At 39.1% G+C, this 19,336-nt stretch overlaps 1 protein-coding gene across 3 annotated transcripts in view; it reads right to left on the bottom strand.

The window, feature by feature from the left end:
* The window catches only part of mcamb (melanoma cell adhesion molecule b), a 67,161-nt gene that overhangs the window by 21,457 nt on the left and 26,368 nt on the right, over positions 1-19,336 (bottom strand). For all 3 annotated transcript variants that reach the window (XM_057839833.1, XM_057839834.1, XM_057839835.1), the window contains exon 2: positions 58-182. In XM_057839833.1, the coding sequence (XP_057695816.1) occupies positions 58-182 (125 nt within the window). The remainder of the gene's footprint in view (positions 1-57; positions 183-19,336) is intronic.

Raw genomic sequence — 19,336 nt, 5'->3', positions numbered from 1 at the left:
CCAATACACGTTATCTTGCAAAATTTTTTTACTAATGTGTAAGGTCGGAAAACTCACATAAAACCACTGGATGGTCAAAGCCCCGATGCCGTCATCTGAGGTGAACATGCAGGTGATTTGAGCTGTCTCCCCCTTGAAAACCTCTACCCTGTCCTCCATGTTCACCTCCACCGCCGCCCATGCTGAAAGAAAAAATAGAAATATTTTTTAAATATTTATTGTTACGATAGCAAAGTAGACGGTACATTTGACATGACTATTATAAAAAATATCTACAGTACATACAGTGACGTCTTGACCAACAAATTTAATTCACTCTGTGCGATACAACGCTCACGATAACGTTAATTTCACGAGATAGCGTTACAACAATTATCGATACATGGGTCAGGAAACAGGAAAAACATGCTATTTTCATCCTGCTGTGAATTGGAATGAGTTTATCAATACTGGGCATCCAATAGTGGACATACAATCCGTTTGACACTGGGATGGCAGCGAATGATTGGACGTCTATGGCCTTCAGTGGTAGCCAATGCCAGACAATCAGTTCATTCTGGGGCGTTTCATGTCATTTCCTGTTGATTTTTGTTTACTTTATTTTCCCTTTGGGGCATTTACGGGTCACTTCCTGTTGATTGTGGCTTACTAAAAAGAAAGTTACTCAAAAATATCCCCAAATGGATAGAAAGTGACTCAAAATTAACTGGAAGTAACCTGTAAATACCCTAAAATGAACAGGAAATGACCTGTAAATGCCCAAAAAAGACTGTAAATGCTCTGGTTTCAGTGCCGGCGACGGCGCTAGACGTCCAGTCTAGTCAAAATTAACTGGATTTCTAGCAATGTCAATGGCAGCCAGCAATCTGTTGGCTCCCTTTTATTTTTTTTCTTAAACAGTGCCACCTTATTAAAACGATGTATTGCTTTATCGGTGGGAGCAAATCGATAACCTTTTGGTCTGCAAAGTATTGCCATATATCACCTTTCCGATATAATGTCACAGCCCTACTGTGAATTGAGTTAAATTGGCAGTCTCCATCTAGCTTATGTCTCAGGTTTTTGCTCACAAGTAAACGCAAAAAATAGGCTCGTAGTAACTCGACTCATTTTTCTTACTCATATCTCAAGGCATCACTGTACTTTCTTTATACTTGAGTGTGTTTGTGTATGCATGCGTGCCTGTACTGTATATTTTAAACATATTTTGGAGCATTTTTTTTATACACCCATCCATTTTCTGTATATATGCTGAACTCAGCGGGGAAGCAAGAACATACAGAAAGCAGAATTAGTTCAGATGATAATTATTACTACTTGTGGGTGGAATAGGGTGAAACGCTTGTACATGGACACCATGGCAACGTAAACCAAAAGAGGAGACGCTATGGCAAGAATGAAACGCCCACCCATGTCCACATAAATGTGCTGCATTCCACTATGTCACCCTCTGGCAGACATAAAGACTCAATTTATAGGCAACACAGTGCCTCCACTGTTGCCTCCCCAACTGTCTTTGAGGGACAACTGTTTTTTCCCTTTTGAGCGCTCCTGATGTGACATCCTTCAAATGTGCAGGAGAAACCTCCAATTATTCATAACACGTCTCATGACAGTGTTGCTTTTTCCATATTTTGTTATATTTAAGGCCTAATTCTAAAATGGAATACGTATTCATTTTTTCCCTGTCTTCTACAAACAACGACCCATTACATCCCCATGAAAAAAATGAGGGGAAATTTGTAACATCTCAAAGAGGATCCATGGAAACAGGATGAACCTCAGTTCAATTTGAAGCTTCATGGAAAGCCCGTGTTTTTACTAGGTGATTTAAAAGTACAGTTAAATTCATGTCATTCTAAAGTATGATTTTTTTTTTTTTTTATTGGATGGAAAAATCATTTATTCCATGTTTTAACAATGCTGCAAAAACACTAATGATGTAGTGTTTTGCAATATAGGTGTTCACAAAATAAAATAATTAGGGCTGTCAAACGATTAAAATTTTTAATCGAGTTAATTACAGCTTTAAAATTAATCCTAATTAATCGCAGTTCAAACCATCTCTAAAATATGCCATATTTTTCTGTAAATTATTGTTTGAATAGAAAAATAAGACACAAGACGGATATATACATTCAACATACAGTACAGAAGTACTGTATTAGTTTATTATAACAATAAATCAACAAGATGGCATTAACATTATTAACATTCTCTTAAAGCAATCCATGGATAGAAAGACTTGTAGTTCTTAAAAGATAAATGTTAGTACAAGTTATAGAAATGTTTATATTAAAACCCCTCTTAATGTTTTCGTTTTATTAAAATTTGTAAAATTTTCAGTCAAAAAATAAACTAATAACTCACCATTGTTGATGTCAATAATTACACCTCTTACTCATGTTGCTGAAAGCCATAAAATCAGTTGGACCCAAGCGCCAGCAGAGGGCGCCAAAAAACAAGTAACAAGCGGACATTACACTCTGTCATTTTAATCTGTTTGAGCGGGGCATGTGCGTTAATTACGTCAAATATTTTAACGTGATTAATTTAAAAAATTGATTACCTCCCGTTAATGCGATAATTTTGACAGCCCTAAAAATAATGTATTAAAACAATACTGCACAGTACAGTACTGGACAAAAGTATTGGCACCCCTGCAATTCTGTCAGATAATGCTCAATTTCTCCCAGAGAATGATTGCAATTACAAGTGCTTTAATAGTAATAGCTTAATTTATTTAGCTTGTAATGAAAAAACATAAAACAGAATGGGAACTAAATTTCAATCACTGTCATTTTACATTTTTCCTAACTCCAAAAATGGGCCGGACAAAAGTATTGGCACCCTCAGCCTAATACTTGGTAACACAACCTTTAGACAAAATTACTGTGAACAACCACTTTCGGTATCCATCAATGAGTTTCTTACAATGCTCTGCTGGAATTTTAGACAATTATTCTTTGGCCAACTGCTCCAGGTCTCTGAGATTTGAAGGGTGCCTTCTCCAAACTGCCATTTTCATATCTCTCCACAGGTGTTCTATGGGACTTGGGTCTGGACTCATTGCTGGCCACTTTATAAGTCTCCAGAGCTTTCTCTCAAACCATTTTCTAGTGCTTTTTGAAGTGTGTTTTTGGTCAATGTCCTGCGGGGAGACCCATGACCTCTGAGGGAGACCCAGCTGTCTCACACTGGGCCTTACACTCTGCTGGAAAAAATTGTTGGTAGTCTTCAGACTTGATAATGCCATGCACACGGTCAAGTAGTCCAGTGCCAGAGGCAGCAAAGCAAACCCAAAACATCATGGAACCTCCGCCATGTTTGACTGTGGGGTCAGTGTTCTTTTCTTTGAAGGCCTCGTTTTTTTTCCCTGTAAACTCAATGTTGATGCCTTTTCCCAAAAAGGTCTACTTTTGTCTCATCTGACCTGAGAACATTCTTCCAAAACGTTTTTGGCTTTCTAAGGTAAGTTTTGGCAAACTCCAGCCTGGCTTTTTTTATGTCTCTGAGTCAGAAGTAGGGTCTTCCTGGCTATCCTACCATAGAGTCCAATTTCATTCAGACGCCGACAGATAGTACGGGTTGACACTGTTGTACCCTCAGACTGCAGGACAGCTTGAACTTGTTTGGATGTTAGTTGAGGTTCTTTATCCACCATCCGCACAATCTATCGTTGAAATCTCTTGTCAATTTTTCTTTTCCGTCCACATCTAGGGAGGTTAGCCACAGTGCCATGGGCTTTACACTCATTGATGACACTGCGCACAGTAGACACAGGAACATTCAGATCTTTGAAGATGGACTTGTACCCCGGAGATTGCCCATGCTTCCTCACAATTTTGCTTCTCAAGTCCTCAGGCAGTTCTATGGTCTTCTTTCTTTTCTCCATGCTCAATGTGGTACACACAAGGATACAGGACAGAGGTTGAGTCAACTTTAATCCATTTTAACTGGGTGCAAATGTGATTTAGTTATTGGCACCACCTGTTATGTACCACAGGTAAGTAACAGGGGCTGTTGATTAAATAAATTAGAGAAGCATCACATGATTTTTCAAAGTGTACCAATACTTTTGTTTGGCCCATTTTTGGAGTTTTGTGTAAAATGATAATGATTTTTTTTTTTTTAATTCCATTCTCTTTTGTGTCATTGCAAGCAAAATAAATGAAGATATTACTACCAAAGCATTTCTAATTGCCAACTTTTCCTAGGAGAAATTGAGCATTATCTGACAGAATTGCAGGGGTGCCAATACTATTAGCCAGCAGTGTAGGTGATGAATTTTATAGCTTTATAACGTACAAGAAAAAAAGTTCATATTCAATTTAAATGTCTTGCATTAAACTTTATCGCAAGAGATCTTTCCGCTCTTGGACTTGGCCTCTAAGTGACCCTGCAAGTAGTAAAATGGTCACATGTTCCCATTTGGTCTCGTGTTTACATGTGAAACATTTTGCGGCCTCCTCTGTGTTTGGTTACCTCGAGCTGTGATCTCGGAGCAAGGTTTTAGTTCACAAATTATCTGTTTAGAAATCAACAAGAGGCTGACCTCCATCAAGGGGAGGAGTTTTAAGGTTGTGCTAAAGCAAAAGCATAACGTTTGGTAAGGAAAAGCTAGAGTAAAGTAAAGGTCTTTGCAAAATTATTAGTGTGCAGGGTTCACAGCTGGTTTTCGCTGCCTTATTTGTGCAACCCACATGATTTCATGTTCTTTATAAATTTGGCATCATTTCACATGCAAATACTGTAAACATGCTTTTCATTAGTTTCTGCCTTACTTTTTGCACTATGTTAAGTAATTTAATGCCAAGTCTTGCTATAGTCTTTTAAACATTAAACACTACTACAGTTCACCCTTCCCCTTTTAGAATACCTCCATTATGGATCCCCCCACACACACACACACACCTGCCTGTCGCTGCTGTGTGTTGCCATTCAGGGCCTAATGGAGTTGCATAGTGATTCAATTAGATTCTCCGAGGTAGACATTTCCTGCCCATTAGCGACGGAGGGACAATGCTGACTCACCCCCATCACTGCACCCCTTTCTTCCACCTGATACAGCTCACCACGAAAGGCTTATTCACTTGAGACCTTGTTAAATGTCACTTGTAGTTTTATGTGCAGTGCTTCGAGTGAGGAGAAGCTGGCACAACACGAGGCTACGAATCGATCGTACAATTCAATGAGGGAGCAGTTGATGATAATAGTCCTCAGTCGGTATGACAGAAAAACACTGAGCTTCAACTTGAGAAGATGTTTCTTTCCTGCCAGCAAACTCATTTTGACACATAATTGATCTAGAGACAGCAGTTTTATTTGCTGATTCTGTGAATGACACACAAGATGAACTCATTTGATCTTGACGCACACTGAACGACGTGCTGAAACGAGACTAAAATGGGCAATCGTGAACAAATTAGTGACTCCCACCCGCAAACCAGGCAACTGAACTTTGCACGCATGCCAACGTTAAAACTGCGACCTCTGGTGTTCATATTTGGCAGGAATGCTTTGAGGTGCCATATTCAAAATTTTATTGAACCACAAAAAACAACATGCTGTGGCTGTCAAGGGAGAAGTGGATTTTCCGTTGCTATATTCTAATAATACCGAAGGGTGAAGAATGCGAAATAAAGGAGAGTGTGAGGATATTTAAGAGGCCGAGGGCAAGTCTTACTTATTGACTGAACAGTGACAGAGAATCTTTTCGCTTTGCTTTTCACTCTGTAGTACTGTACGTCTGAAATTTCAAATCCAGTTAAATTTTAATTGCGTCCTGGATTTAGAGTCTTACATTGGTTCAGCTAGTACATAGTGTCATTCTTGGTGTTTTATTATTATTGTTGTCAATATTGGGTGCTACAGCGACTGAGACTGACACCAACGTTTAAACTTTCGCCTCTCTCAACCAGAAATGTTATGTTATTTAAAAAATATTTATATGGCGGAAAACACTCAGATGACTTGAAGTTTCGGTCTGAGACCCCCAATTTGGCCAAATTTCAAAATTGTCCGATATGCACGTGTGATGCATCACTGGAAAGCTGAAATCTTAATTTTCTGGGGAAAAAAAATTTAAACAGGAGGGCCTTTAAAAATTTTTTTTTTTTTTTAAACAGCAAAACCCTAACTGGAGGCGAGAGCACGCGAGAGCAGAATTAAGGACGGCATGATTGTAACGAGATTTTATCGCGTACTTACCTTGTTTCGATCCACAAACTCCATGGAGCATGTGTCATCGAGTGTCAAGACACAGATGTGAATGGCCACAGCCGGATTTTTGGAGGATTTAATGGGTGAAGCATGGTAATATAACGGATCGTGATGCAGAAATCGCAGACATCAAGGAGTGGTCGAGATGTGCTTTTCAATATATTTACCCTTTCAAACGTTTTTTTTTCCCCCCAACTTTTCTTTGTTTGGATCGATTATTTATCATCTATCATGTTGGAGAAAATGCGACAGTAACAAAAAATACAATTAATCGATAGTTATGAGGTAGATAGTCGTGACTTTTTTACAGACACCATTTTTTTCATTGTGACGTTATTTGTCTAAAATATGCAAGTGAATGATTTTCTAAAGTCGTTCTTTTTTTTTTTTTTTTTTTTTTTTTTACGAAATGTTAGACATCAATTATTGATTCTAAGCTAAATATGACAGACATTTTGATTAATACAGTAAATATAATTACCTTCTTTTTATGGCTGAGTTAAAACAAAAGCGGCTGCGTGACGTCTGTAAACGGGGGTTTCCAGGGTAAAAGGGACAAATTAAAAATAGTTTGGGGGCTTAATGCGCCCTGAATCTGCTATGGCAGCATATAGACATATTGTTCTATCAAACACAACAGTTCTTTTGGCTTAAAATACAGCAATTTATTTTAAAAAGGAGTGCAAGAGCAGAAACTGCTTTTTCAGTCATGTCTGTGTTTTCCGCCATATATATGGTTCGTAACACACTGCCATCCATCGTTTGTGTTACTTGGTGTGACACTTCATAAAATGGTTGTTAAAAAGAGGTTGCTTTTCTTGTTAAAAGTCAGCACAGTGATGTTTGTATTTACTCCATCAGATTGAATTTACATAAATAATACGCTGGCCTGTAAAGTATGCATTACCATGTTACACTAGTAACATCACTGAATGCAATGGAAATGCAAAAATGATCAACTGAATTTTAAATCCAAATACAAGTTCGAACGTGAACTGGGAAGGGCCTTTTGAGATTCAAGGGGAAACATCCATAAAGTCCCCATGCTTTCATTTTAACTTGTGAAAAATTGATTCCATAAGTTACAAGCATTATATGGTGCTATTGCATGTAAATAGGAAAACATAAGCCAGAGGAACTTTCCCACAGTAAATGTTGGAGGACTCTCCAAGGTCTTGTCCACATGAACACAAGGTTTCAGTGTAGTTATTTATATTTTTAAAGAAAAAAAGAAAACAAAGAGAGCAGTACTGACCTTCAGTAAGGCTGTTAAAACACATAGTTTTGGGCAAAGGGCCTGCTTTGACCTCGTTAAATTGTTCGCTGCCATTGATGACAGACATCCAAGCAATTTGAACTGAGAAGGTTGACTGTGATCATCCCAATCCACCTACCAATGACTTTATCCTTTTATAGAACTAGTCCTGCTCACAGATCTAATTTTTTTTAAACCCATGTGGAGATCAGTGTACTCACTAAAAGATCTGTGTAACTTGGACATTGTACAGTCAGCATACCTGAGAAACTATGTCAGGCTGGGCTGCCGGGTCCACTTGACGAGATGAGACACGGCATCTGCCTGTTCAAAGATTTCAATCTGTTTGGAGTTTTCACCATGAATAACATACACGAGTCAGCTGGCAAATCCTTCTATCGCCGCTGGCATGCCGCCCAAAGATGGTTGCCACCGACAGACCTTCTGAACATCACTAGGCATTCCGACACAGACTGTATCATGACTTGTGTAGTATAATTCTTCTGCGTTGCCATTCAAACAGCTGCAAACATGCAGCATGTGATATTGAAAACATATTTTGCAATAAAATAAGAAAGAACTGATACATTTTTGGTTAAGGTGCAGATCCAGATGCTATATGTGCTTTATTGTCCATGAATCAGAAAGTAGAACAATCACTAACAGTTAAAGGTGCCTTGACCTAGAAATTTTATTTTTTTTCTGTGAAATCCAGCCACTCATATCTCAAACAATCAATACTGTTATTTGATGATAATGATGCAAAGAAAAAGCTGCGTTAATTAACAGAGTGTAAAGAAAATGTCTTGATATATTGTTATATTATTGTCTGCATGTTTTGCTACAATTGTTCTTCAAATCCAAGCTGCTTGAAGATCTCTAACCACAATGCTATCAATAGAAATATCTTTATCTACCACGGTATACAGTGGGGCAAATAAGTATTTAGTCAACCATTAGTTGTGCAAGTTCTCCCACTTGAAAATATTAGAGAGACCTGTAATTGTCAACATGGTTAAACCTCAACCATGAGAAACAGAATGTGGGGAAAAAAAACAGAAAATCACATTTTTTTATTTTTAAATAATTTATTTTCAAATCATGGTGGAAAATAAGTATTTGGTCAATAACAGCAGTGATGTTTTGAGGCTGTCGTTGGGCAACACGGACATCACTGCTCTAAAGGAGATCTGCATGGAGGAATGGGCCAAAATACCAGCAACAGTGTGTGAAAGGCTTGTGAAGAGTTACAGAAAACGTTTGGCCTCCGTTATTGCCAACAAAGGGTACATAACAAAGTATTGAGATGAACTTTTGGTATAGACCAAATACTTATTTTCCACCATGATTTGCAAATAAATTCTTTAAAAATCAAACAATGTGATTTTCTGTTTTTTTTTTCCACATTCTGTCTCTCATGGTTGAGGTTTACCCATGTTGACAATTACAGGCCTCTAATATTTTCAAGTGGGAGAACTTGCACGATTAGTAATTGACTAAATACTTATTTGCCCACTGTAAGTGCTTGTGTCTCAAGTATTCTCTTATTTCAGTCACTTTTTTTTCTGTTTATCGTTATCCATTTTAAGTGCTTTCTCGAACATATTGTCTTAACAAAATGTAGGCATGACAATGGAAAATTGTCGAAACAGCAAAAATCCCATGAAAGCATTTTTTAAGCGCATTTGACGACTTTTGAGGGAGTTAATACTGTAAATTATGTTTTCTCCAACAAAGCTGTTTTGTTTCACACAAAATGCAAATCTTACAATTCACACCACTACTTCCATGACCTTAACTCACTCCCCACATCGTGGATTTCGCGGTGTGTAAATCTAATGTGTTTATTCTTCCAGGGTGTTTTATCAGAGGTACTATATTAATATTTGCGCACAGAAGGGCATTGTGTCAATGAAACCTAAACTAAGACATCAAGAATAAAGTGAGTGCGTGTTATGAACGCAAAGCTGATCGTGCCATTGGTGATTACATTGGCCGACACACAGGGGGAGTGTAATTATCTTCCAAATAACCTCAGGATCTTATTCCAATCCACCATGCGCGTCACTTGGCACCAGACACTGGGCTCTGTGACATGTTTCCAGCCCTGTCACATCTAAGAATAACAATGGCCTATCAAGCTTGTTTGCTTACATGATACAGCAGCATGACAGCACACTGACCCAACTTGCACCACGAATAGAAACACTTGCATCGGACATGAGACAGAAAATGGGAGCATGTAAAAAATACTGCCTATGCACATGTAATGCTAGAACGATTAATCACCCTAATGTTGATGTTTACAGATAGAAATTTAAGGTTGAAGATGGAAGGTGTTGAGTAAATGGGCCTTTATTACAACTAGGAGTGGGAACCTCTTTGTACCTCACGATACGATACGATTTCCGATACAAAGCTCACGATAACGATGATCTGACGATATGGTGATACAACGATTATCGATACATTGGTCAGGAAATCATTCTAGGATATTCTACAAACAACTAATAAACAGAAAAACAAGCTTCTGCTGTGAATTGGAATGAGTTTATCACTAGTAGACGTCCAATCCATTAGAACTGGGAGGGGGGCAGCGAATGAACATTTGTTCATTTGCTGCCATCCCTCCCACTTCAAACGGATTGAACGTCTATGGCCGTCAGTGGCAGCCAATGCCAGGCAATGAGGTAATTTTGGGCCATTTAAGGTCATTTACCTGTTGATGTTCAGTTACTTCCTGTTGATTTTGGGGTATTTTATGGGTCACTTCCTGTTCATTTCGAGTTATAGAACAGGAAAAGACCTGGGAATCACCCAAATGAATAGGCAGTGACTCAAACTCAACAGGAAATGACCTGTAAATGCCCTAAAATGAACCGCAAGTGACCTATAGACCCCACTCACATGACGTCACAACCGCGCCATATTGTCCGTCAGCTCGTCGTGTTTACGCATTACCGCTACGTAAATTCCTCCTATTATGGCGTGTTTTTCTGCTCGTTAACATTAATAGTCAAAATGGTGAAGGCGTGTGTGGCGGTTGGTTGCAGTAACAGAGAAGATAGACGGAGAGACTTGAAGTTCTACCGTATTCCGAGAGACCCGGAGAGGAGAGCGAGATGGACTGCTGCAATTCGACGAGAAAACTGGGCACCAAATGATCACCACAGACTATGTAGTAGTCATTTTATATCTGGTAAGATGCATTTAATATATATTTAGAAGATTTTGGGCTGACAACCAGAATTAAGATCATTGCGAGGCTAATCGCTGACAACATACAGTTTCAAATTCAAGATGTTTATTTCTTCCGCCATCATTATTTTTTGAATAATATTTAGCTGGTACCAAGTGAAAGAAGCTGACCTCGTCTACGGATCATCAGTTAAATGGGTGTCCAAATTTTTTGCAAAAGGGGCCAGATTTGGTGTGGTAAACTATGGGGGGCTACCTTGGCTGATTTACGTAGAACAATATATTTAAACAATTTTTAGCAAGCCCTTCTGTGTGTCACATTTGCTTTATTATTATTTTTTTAGATTCATAATTTCAACAATCTCGCCTTTGTGGCGTTCTCTTTCGACACTCGGGCTCTTGCGAAATACTGCTGCTGTGAAATTAAACTAGCTTCAAGTTGCTATAATTTCTTGCTGCGTATCTTTCTTGTAATGTTGTCGTACATGTCAGCGTGTCTTGTTTGGTAATATCGCGTCACATCGATCTCTTTGAAAACAGCGACTGTCTCTTTGCAAATGAGGCAGACACAGTTGTTGCGTATTGTATTGAAGAAATGGTCCAATATCCACCTATCCTTGAAGCGTCGGCCATCGCAGTCAACTTTTTTTTTTATTGATTGTCGCCATTTTAGAAAATTGAAAGTAAAGGGTCACACGGGGTAATGTTGCTTAGAGTGCTGCTCTTAAAGTTTTTTAAAGTTTCGTGAGAATAGGCTGAGTTTCTGTGGACAAGATAGCTGTAGATATCAGAGTAGCAGATGTCAGGCAGAGACGGCGAAGACAGCGGGTCGAAAAATATCGATTTAGGCATCAAATATGGATCTGGCGAATGGATAGACTGAAGCTTTTCCACATAACGTCTTTTATGCAACGCATCCAATGAGTTTACAGCGTCTGAAAGCATCGGGGCTTCCATGAATTGCACTATAAATTGCACGACAAAATGAAACCATTGAGAATACGGATAAACAATGATGGACAATATGGTGGCCTGATACAGCGACACGTCATTGTGTGACGTTGGTGAGTGGGGTCTATAAATGCCCTGAAAATCAGACAGAAGGACTCTGAATGCTCTGGTTTCGAATGAACGAACGTTCCCAGTCTAAATGGATTGGGCGTCGTGCACCGTCAAAGCAGCCTTAGAGTTAACCGAGACACTATTATGGTGGAAGATTTTTGGTAGCAACTTGTTGGTTCCTTTTTATTTATTTATTTTTTTTCGACATTGACACATTTTTAAAAAGATATCTCGATTCTTGGCAGGAGCATATCGATAACCTTTTGGGACACAAAGTATCACGATATATCACCATTTTGATAATTTGTCACACCACTAATTACAACAGTGTTGTGCTGGCAATGGCGCACTTCCCATGTCTGGAGGAGAGACGGAAATGTTGAAAGGTCTTCGTTCCAGACATTAAACTAGAGTTGGACTAAATCCTCCAAAAAATCTACCGTATTTTTCTGACTATAAGTCGTTTTTTTTTCATAGTTTGGGTGGGGGTGTGACTTATACTCAGGAGCGACTTATGTGTGAAATTATTACCACATTATGATATCATATCACATGTTATTTTGGTGTTTGGAGTGACACTGATGGTTTGGTAAACTTGTTAGCATGTTCTTTATGCTATAGTTATCCAAATAACTCTTAATAGCTATGGCCACGTTCGCGTTCTGCCTCTGGCAATGCGTGTTCAATTGTATTATTGACTTTTCTTATATTGAAATGCATGCTTTTAGTTTGTGGCACTTTCACGCCCACGTGAGGGCACACTCGCACTTGTTTACGTGAAGAAGACCGCTCACACGCCAGAAGAAGATGGACAGCTACGCAGCTTGAGTGAGTGGGCGAGTTAGCGAGAGAGAAACACTGCTGTGAACCTAGGTTCATTGTTTATGCTTGTAAAATATCTCTACAGAGGCAACGCCTGCATGTATCATCTTTTCTGTTGTTGTGTGTTTTCCACCCGCGATCAGACACTTAAAGCCAGTTGTGTGGTTGTTTGAACGATGTGCCAATGCTAACGAACGCATGCTAACTGTTTGTGTCATTGCTGTAACAGCACCTAATTATTTATTCACATTGATGCGAACCTGTTTGGTATCGAGGACAAAATTGATTCCGCAAATTATACGGATGTCAAGCATCGTCATTTGGGAGTTTAGCTCGCTGTATAGCCAGGACCAAGCCGTAGCGTCCTGGTGAGGACAGTATATTCGCATTTCGTTGTTCATGCACTGTACACTTATTCAGCATGTTGTTCTCTATTGTATTTTTATATTAAATTGGCTTTCAAGATGACAGATCTGTTCTATGTGATGGATTTTATCAAGTAAATGTCCCCTAAAATGCAACGTATACTCCGGTGCGACTTGTATATATGTTTTTTTTCTCTTCGTTGGGCATTTTATGGCTGGTGCGACTTATACTCAGGGGCGACTTGTAGTCCGGAAAATACGGTAATAGTGTTTCTTAATAACATACTATTAACCTGTAAATCAAGATCCATGTTTAACAAATCTTACATGCCTTACACTCCTAAATGGCTTTGACATCAATATGAAGTTCATGCTGGAGATTGAAAGGCAATGAAAACAAATCTAATGTGAAAAACCTTCCTTGTCATCTTCAATTACTGGTAATGCAACTGGACAACAACACACAACCGTAGTTATTATGTCTCCCGCTCTATCCCATCCCACGAAGATCTACAACCACAACAGTAGCCCCCACTTAGTTTCGGTCCACCCCACTTGGCGTAATGGCTCACAAGAATGCTATGGGAAAGTCTTGAAATCATAGACACTAAAGGCCTTGTCACACATTCATCAATCACATTCAAGCTCAGTGACGCACCCCAGGGCATTCATCACACATGCACATACGCTAGTATAAACCCACACTGCTCTATAGTCATGCTCAAATATTCTGTCACTTGATAAATATGCATGATTTTGCTGTATTTGTATTGTTTACTGTACACAAATCGTAGTTTAAGCACTGACGGTGTTCAGCCCTTTGAGTTTAAATGGTTTGGCAACGAGTGAGTTTGCGATATAAGGCTATTTTGTGCTAGCGTAGTGTACTATAAACAGAAATGTATGCAGTTGAAACTGTCATATGATGGCATATTTGGCACTCACATCAGATGCTTGTGATTTGAAGTGAGGACAAGGGGCTTCCATTAAAAAAAAAAAAACCCTGAATACCAGGCTTGTTGTTGTGTTTGCACTTAGCAACTCTAGTGAAGTATATATTATAGACCATCATCAGATTCACAAATAGCATCTGGTAACTGGACTCTGGTGGAAGAGACTGATCTTATTCAAGCTAGGTAGTCAGCTCAGCACCACCTGCAGAAATATTGAGACATATTAGGATTTATTATGTCAATGAATATATGGCCTCGGCAAACACTAATATTTCATATCATAGTAATAGTGTATGTGACCTGCTAAACAGGTGATTTTTTTGAGTACACAACTGTGAACAAGCACATCTTGAGCTAGCATGAGCAGTACCATTTTTGATTGAAATGGTAAGAAAGCAATAAGATCCACTGACATTAAACTTTTTAGAGTTATCTAAAATACTGTTGCTGTTTCAATTTAGATACAGTATAAGGACATTTAAAATTGTTAACTTAAATCTAATTACGTTTTTGCACTTGGCTAACTAGACTAAACCATAACCAAAGCACAATTGTTGGTATAGAAATCTTGGTGTAATACAGTGAACAGTTGACACAGCCCACGTCATTATTCATTGTACTCCTTACTCTCTACACACTCAGAGAAAAGAAGAGAAAAAGAATTGTGTTGTTTCTTATTCCTCACTTTTCTGTTATCCATCAAGCTAACATAATTCTTTAAGACTTCACATAATCGTTCACATAATTGTTCACGCAATGTCAAGGTAACTTGAGTACAGATTGTTCTTGCTTTTTATTCTCAGTGTGGAAATGTGATTCTGTTGCTCAGTTTAATGGGTTGACATGTTTTAGTGAGATACATGACCTGAACATTTTTGACTAGGTGCTTGATCATATATCATATAGAAACGACCAACAATTGTTTTGTTTAACTTTACCTGCACTCAAGTATGGCACACTGGCCATTGCATTCTCGTATTTTCTTTGTTGTATTTGCTAATGTATGGAACAAAAGTGATGCACAGAAATGTGCCACACGCATCCAACAGACAAACAAAACTGAGGGAAACCTTCCTCATGCAGATTTTCATGATTGTGGAGCCGAATGCCATCAGTATCCATTAAACATGCCGTCAGGATAAACCCTTTCATAAAGGCTAGGAAGGGGATGCTAAGAATGTAAATAGTGGTGACTATCAGAGCAGACCACACATTGGGAGAGAAAGGGAGGAGGGAAATGTGTTCCTTCTCTGGTTTCTCCTGAAAATCTGACTCAGTATTAGGTTTCTACAGGCCACCTGCCTTGGAGATCAGCTCGTGCTAGTGCTGGCTCGCTTCTCAGCCCGCCAGACTCCATTTAGGAGTCAGGAGGGACTCCAACGGTCACACCTATTACAACAGTGTGGCAATTAGTGTTGACGTAATGCTAAATTAATACCGTAATTCTCGGACTATACTTTTTTTCTTTCATTTTGATTCCTGCGGTTTATAGTCCAGTGTGGCTTATTTGTTGATTTATTTGGGTTAATAGGTAACACTTTATTTAACAGCGGTGTCCTAAAACCGTCATAATTATGACATGACACTAATCATGGGCATAATTTAATGCCTATGACAGATATCATTAAGTGTCATCCGGCAAATTGTCTCACTAACTGCATTTATGTCCAGCTGGAATCTCATACATCCATTTAAAAGTGAGATAATTTTCCGGATAACATTAAATGACATCTGTTACAAGCATTCATTAATGCTCATAACAGTGTCATGTCATAACTATGATCGTCTAATGAAAGTCTTATGGCACCACTGTCCAATAAAGTGTTACCAAATACCATAACTTGCAATTAATGAAACAACTGGAACAGTAACTGAAGAAATAATTAGCACAGGACATGAATTTTGATTGCTACACTGGGGCAAATAAGTATTTAGTCAATCACTAATTGTGCAAGTTCTCCCCCTTGAAAATATTAGCGAGGCCTGCAATTGTCAACATGGGTAAACCTCAACAAAGAGAGACAGAATGTGGAAAAAAAGAAAATCACATTGTTTGATTTTTAAAGAATTTATTTGCTAATCATGGTGGAAAATAAGCATTTGGTCAATGCCAAAAGTTCATCTCAATACTTTGTTATGTACCCTTTGTTGGCAATAATGGAGGCCAAACGTTTTCTCTTAGTCTTCACAAGCTTTTCACACACTGTTGCTGGTATTTTGGCCCATTCCTCCATGCAGATCTCCTCTAGAGCAGTGATGTTTTGGGGCTGTCGTTGGGCAACACGGACTTTCAACTCCCTCCACAGATTTTCTATGAGGTTGAGATCTGGAGACTGGCTCGGCCACTCCAGGACCTTGAAATGCTTCTTACGAAGCCACTCCTTTGTTGCCCTGGCTGTGTGTTTGGGATCATTGTAATGCTGAAAGACCCAGCCACGTCTCATCTTCAGTGCCCTTGCTGATGGAAGGAGATTTTCACTCAAAATCTCTCAATACATGGCCCCATTCATTCTTTCGTTCACACAGATCAGTCGTCCTGGTCCCTTTGCAGAAAAACAGCCCTAAAACATGATGTTTCCACCCCCGTGCTTCACAGTGGGTATGGTGTTCTTCGGATGCAATTCAGTATTCTTTCTCCTCCAAACACGAGAACCTGTGTTTCTACCAAAAAGTTCTATTTTGGTTTCATCTGACCATAACACATTCTCCCAGTCCTCTTCTGGATCATCAATGCTCTCTAGCGAACTGCAGATGGACCAGGACGTATACTTACTTCAGCAGTGGGACACGTCTGGCACTGCAGGATTTGAGTCCCTGGTGGCACATTGTGTTACTGATAGTAGCCTTTGTTACTGTGGTCCCAGCTCTCTGCAGGTCATTCACTAGGTCCCCCCGTGTGGTTCTGGGATTTTTGCTCACCGTTCTTGTTATCATTTTGATGCCACGGGGTGAGATCTTGCATGGAGCCTCGGATCGCGGGAGATTATTAGTGGTCTTGTATGTCTTCCATTTTCTAATAATTGCTCCCACACTTGATTTCTTTACACCAAGCGTTTTACCTATTGCAGATTTAGTCTTCGCAGCCTGGTGCAGGTCTACAATTTTGTCTCTCGTGTCTTTTGACAGCTCTTTTGTCTTGGCCATAGTGGAGTTTGGGGTGTGATTGACTGAGAGTGTGGACAGGTGTCTTTTATACCAATAATAAGTTAAAACAGATACCATTAATACAGGTAACGAGTGGAGCCTCGTTAGACCTCGTTAGAAGAAGTTAGACCTCTTTGACAGCCGGAAATCTTGCTTGTTTGTAGGTGACCAAATACTTATTTTCCACTGTAATTTGGAAATAAATTCTTTAAAAATCAAACAATGTGATTTTCTGTTTTTTTTTTTTTTTTTTTTTTTTTCCCACATTCTGTCTCTCATGGTTGAGGTTTCCCCATGTTGACAATTACAGGCCTCTCTAATGTTTTCAAGTAGGAGAACTTGCACAATTGATGGTTGACTAAATACTTATTTGCCCCACTGTATTTACATCTGTAGCGCTGTAATGCATGCTAGGAGGCATGTTGCACAACAACAGTGTTGACAACAGGTGGCAGCAGAGGTTGACTCTCTCCCAAAGGGAAGATTGATGGCCAAATGAACCTTTTTGAAGCAATGAAGCTTTGCAGCCAATTGGGTCAAAGCTTCATGCTGGGTTATTTTGTCTTATGACAGCCGTATGATGCCGCTGTCAAGCCTAGTGTTACTGGTTAATATCTTTTGGTGTATATATCCCATAATACAAAGAGGACATATGCGCCTAGTTCAGATCGGCTTATCTATGAACAAATGTCTTTTTCGTGTCAAATTTGGTGGGTGACGGCTTAGTCAGGTGCACCTTATAGAGCGAAAATTACAGTAGTTTCCGTAGCATATCTGCATATATGCTTATTATGCATGCAAGAGCCATTAAAAATACTATGAAGGTTGAATATTTTCTTTATATGTTTTTAGCTAAAAACTCACAGATATAGCATGTTTCTGTTGAATTTGATAACTTGTGACATAATCTTATTGAAATTCTTTAAATAACACGGTCAACTATGAGGCTTTGACCTGAAGGTGTTGGGCAGTTTACGTCTTTTGCATGCTCGCTACCTGACAACTAAACCCAATACCCTTTACTTCCAAGTTCCCACTCTTATTTCCCGGTGTCCATGCGCACACAAATGTAAATGTGATGACTTCTGACATCATGTAAGCTATTCCCACATCAAGCTCCTAGACCCCACACCCATCAGTAATAAAAAAAAAAAAAACTTTGATAAATTACCCTGGAATCTATGCCGGCTTGCATTTGTATGCACGTGTGTGTTTATGTGTGTGATTTGCATCTCAGTGCGCCACTTCCTCATGCCTGTTCACATGATGGTATGAACGCCCACTCCATCCTCTTTCCCACGTCCCAAGCTACACATCAGTCTCCGTAGGGTCCCGCTGCGGAGAAGGCCGAGGTAAAATAACACTACATCCTCGGTAGTATGGGAAAGGCCAACTGGGACGATATTTTCGGACAGGGCTGATTGTGGTGGTGTGGTAGAGACGTCCCATGACATGGCTTCACAAGTATGAGAGTGCAAGTTTGAGTGCATTCCGTGCTCCTGGAAAATTATGGCTAAAGATAGTTTGGCTTTAACTCTGAGTTTTTTCGCTGACTTGTAGTGTCTGGTGTTGGCTTTCCAATGATCCAATATATTTTGTATCAACCTCAGCCTGTGATGAAAATTCTAGGTGGATTTTGTTTCGTGATGATTGTCTTCATAAGAAGTTATTATCACTGCAGAAATTAGTGATGTAGAAATGCTTCATCATTATATTTTTTTGCCCAATACAAATCCCTCTCATATTATTTGTGTTGAAAAAGAGAATGCCTTAACTACATCACATGCCTTGGTTGCTTAGCGTCTTGCCTGAAATAGCTTTACACCAACCATGTTACGTGACCTGATATTAAGCCATAACAGTGACATGAAAACAATGATTCGTTTAACTCGACATCAGCTGTTTCTACTTAGTGGAAATTCACTAACATCAATGAAACCTAACCCAAATTATACTCAAAAACCTGAAGCAGAATGACACCAATTCAGTTTGATGACTTTAAGAATGAACAACTTCTGTTATGGTGATCATTTCCAAAAGAAATCACACTCCAAAAGTGTCTCTATGGTTCAGAGTACATGTTAATGTTGTAATGTACATGTTATCTCATACCAAAAACCATTGAGCAGAGCCCTAACCATGAAGGTTAAGTGCTGCAAACCGCGTAGTGTAACTAAACAAGGTGAAGCCACATCTTTTTACTGTGTGGAGTCAGACACACGGCCCCCTTAGCTGCATTAGGTTAAAAGCATTGTAATGTGCATTAGGAGCATTATTTCAGGGAAACAACATTCATTATTAAGCAGAGAGGCCAA

Source organism: Corythoichthys intestinalis, chromosome 6 (genome assembly GCF_030265065.1).
Source record: "Corythoichthys intestinalis isolate RoL2023-P3 chromosome 6, ASM3026506v1, whole genome shotgun sequence".
NCBI lineage: Eukaryota > Metazoa > Chordata > Actinopteri > Syngnathiformes > Syngnathidae > Corythoichthys > Corythoichthys intestinalis.
The sequence above is the reverse complement of the archived record's forward strand: the minus strand, read 5'-3'. Positions and strand labels throughout refer to the sequence as shown.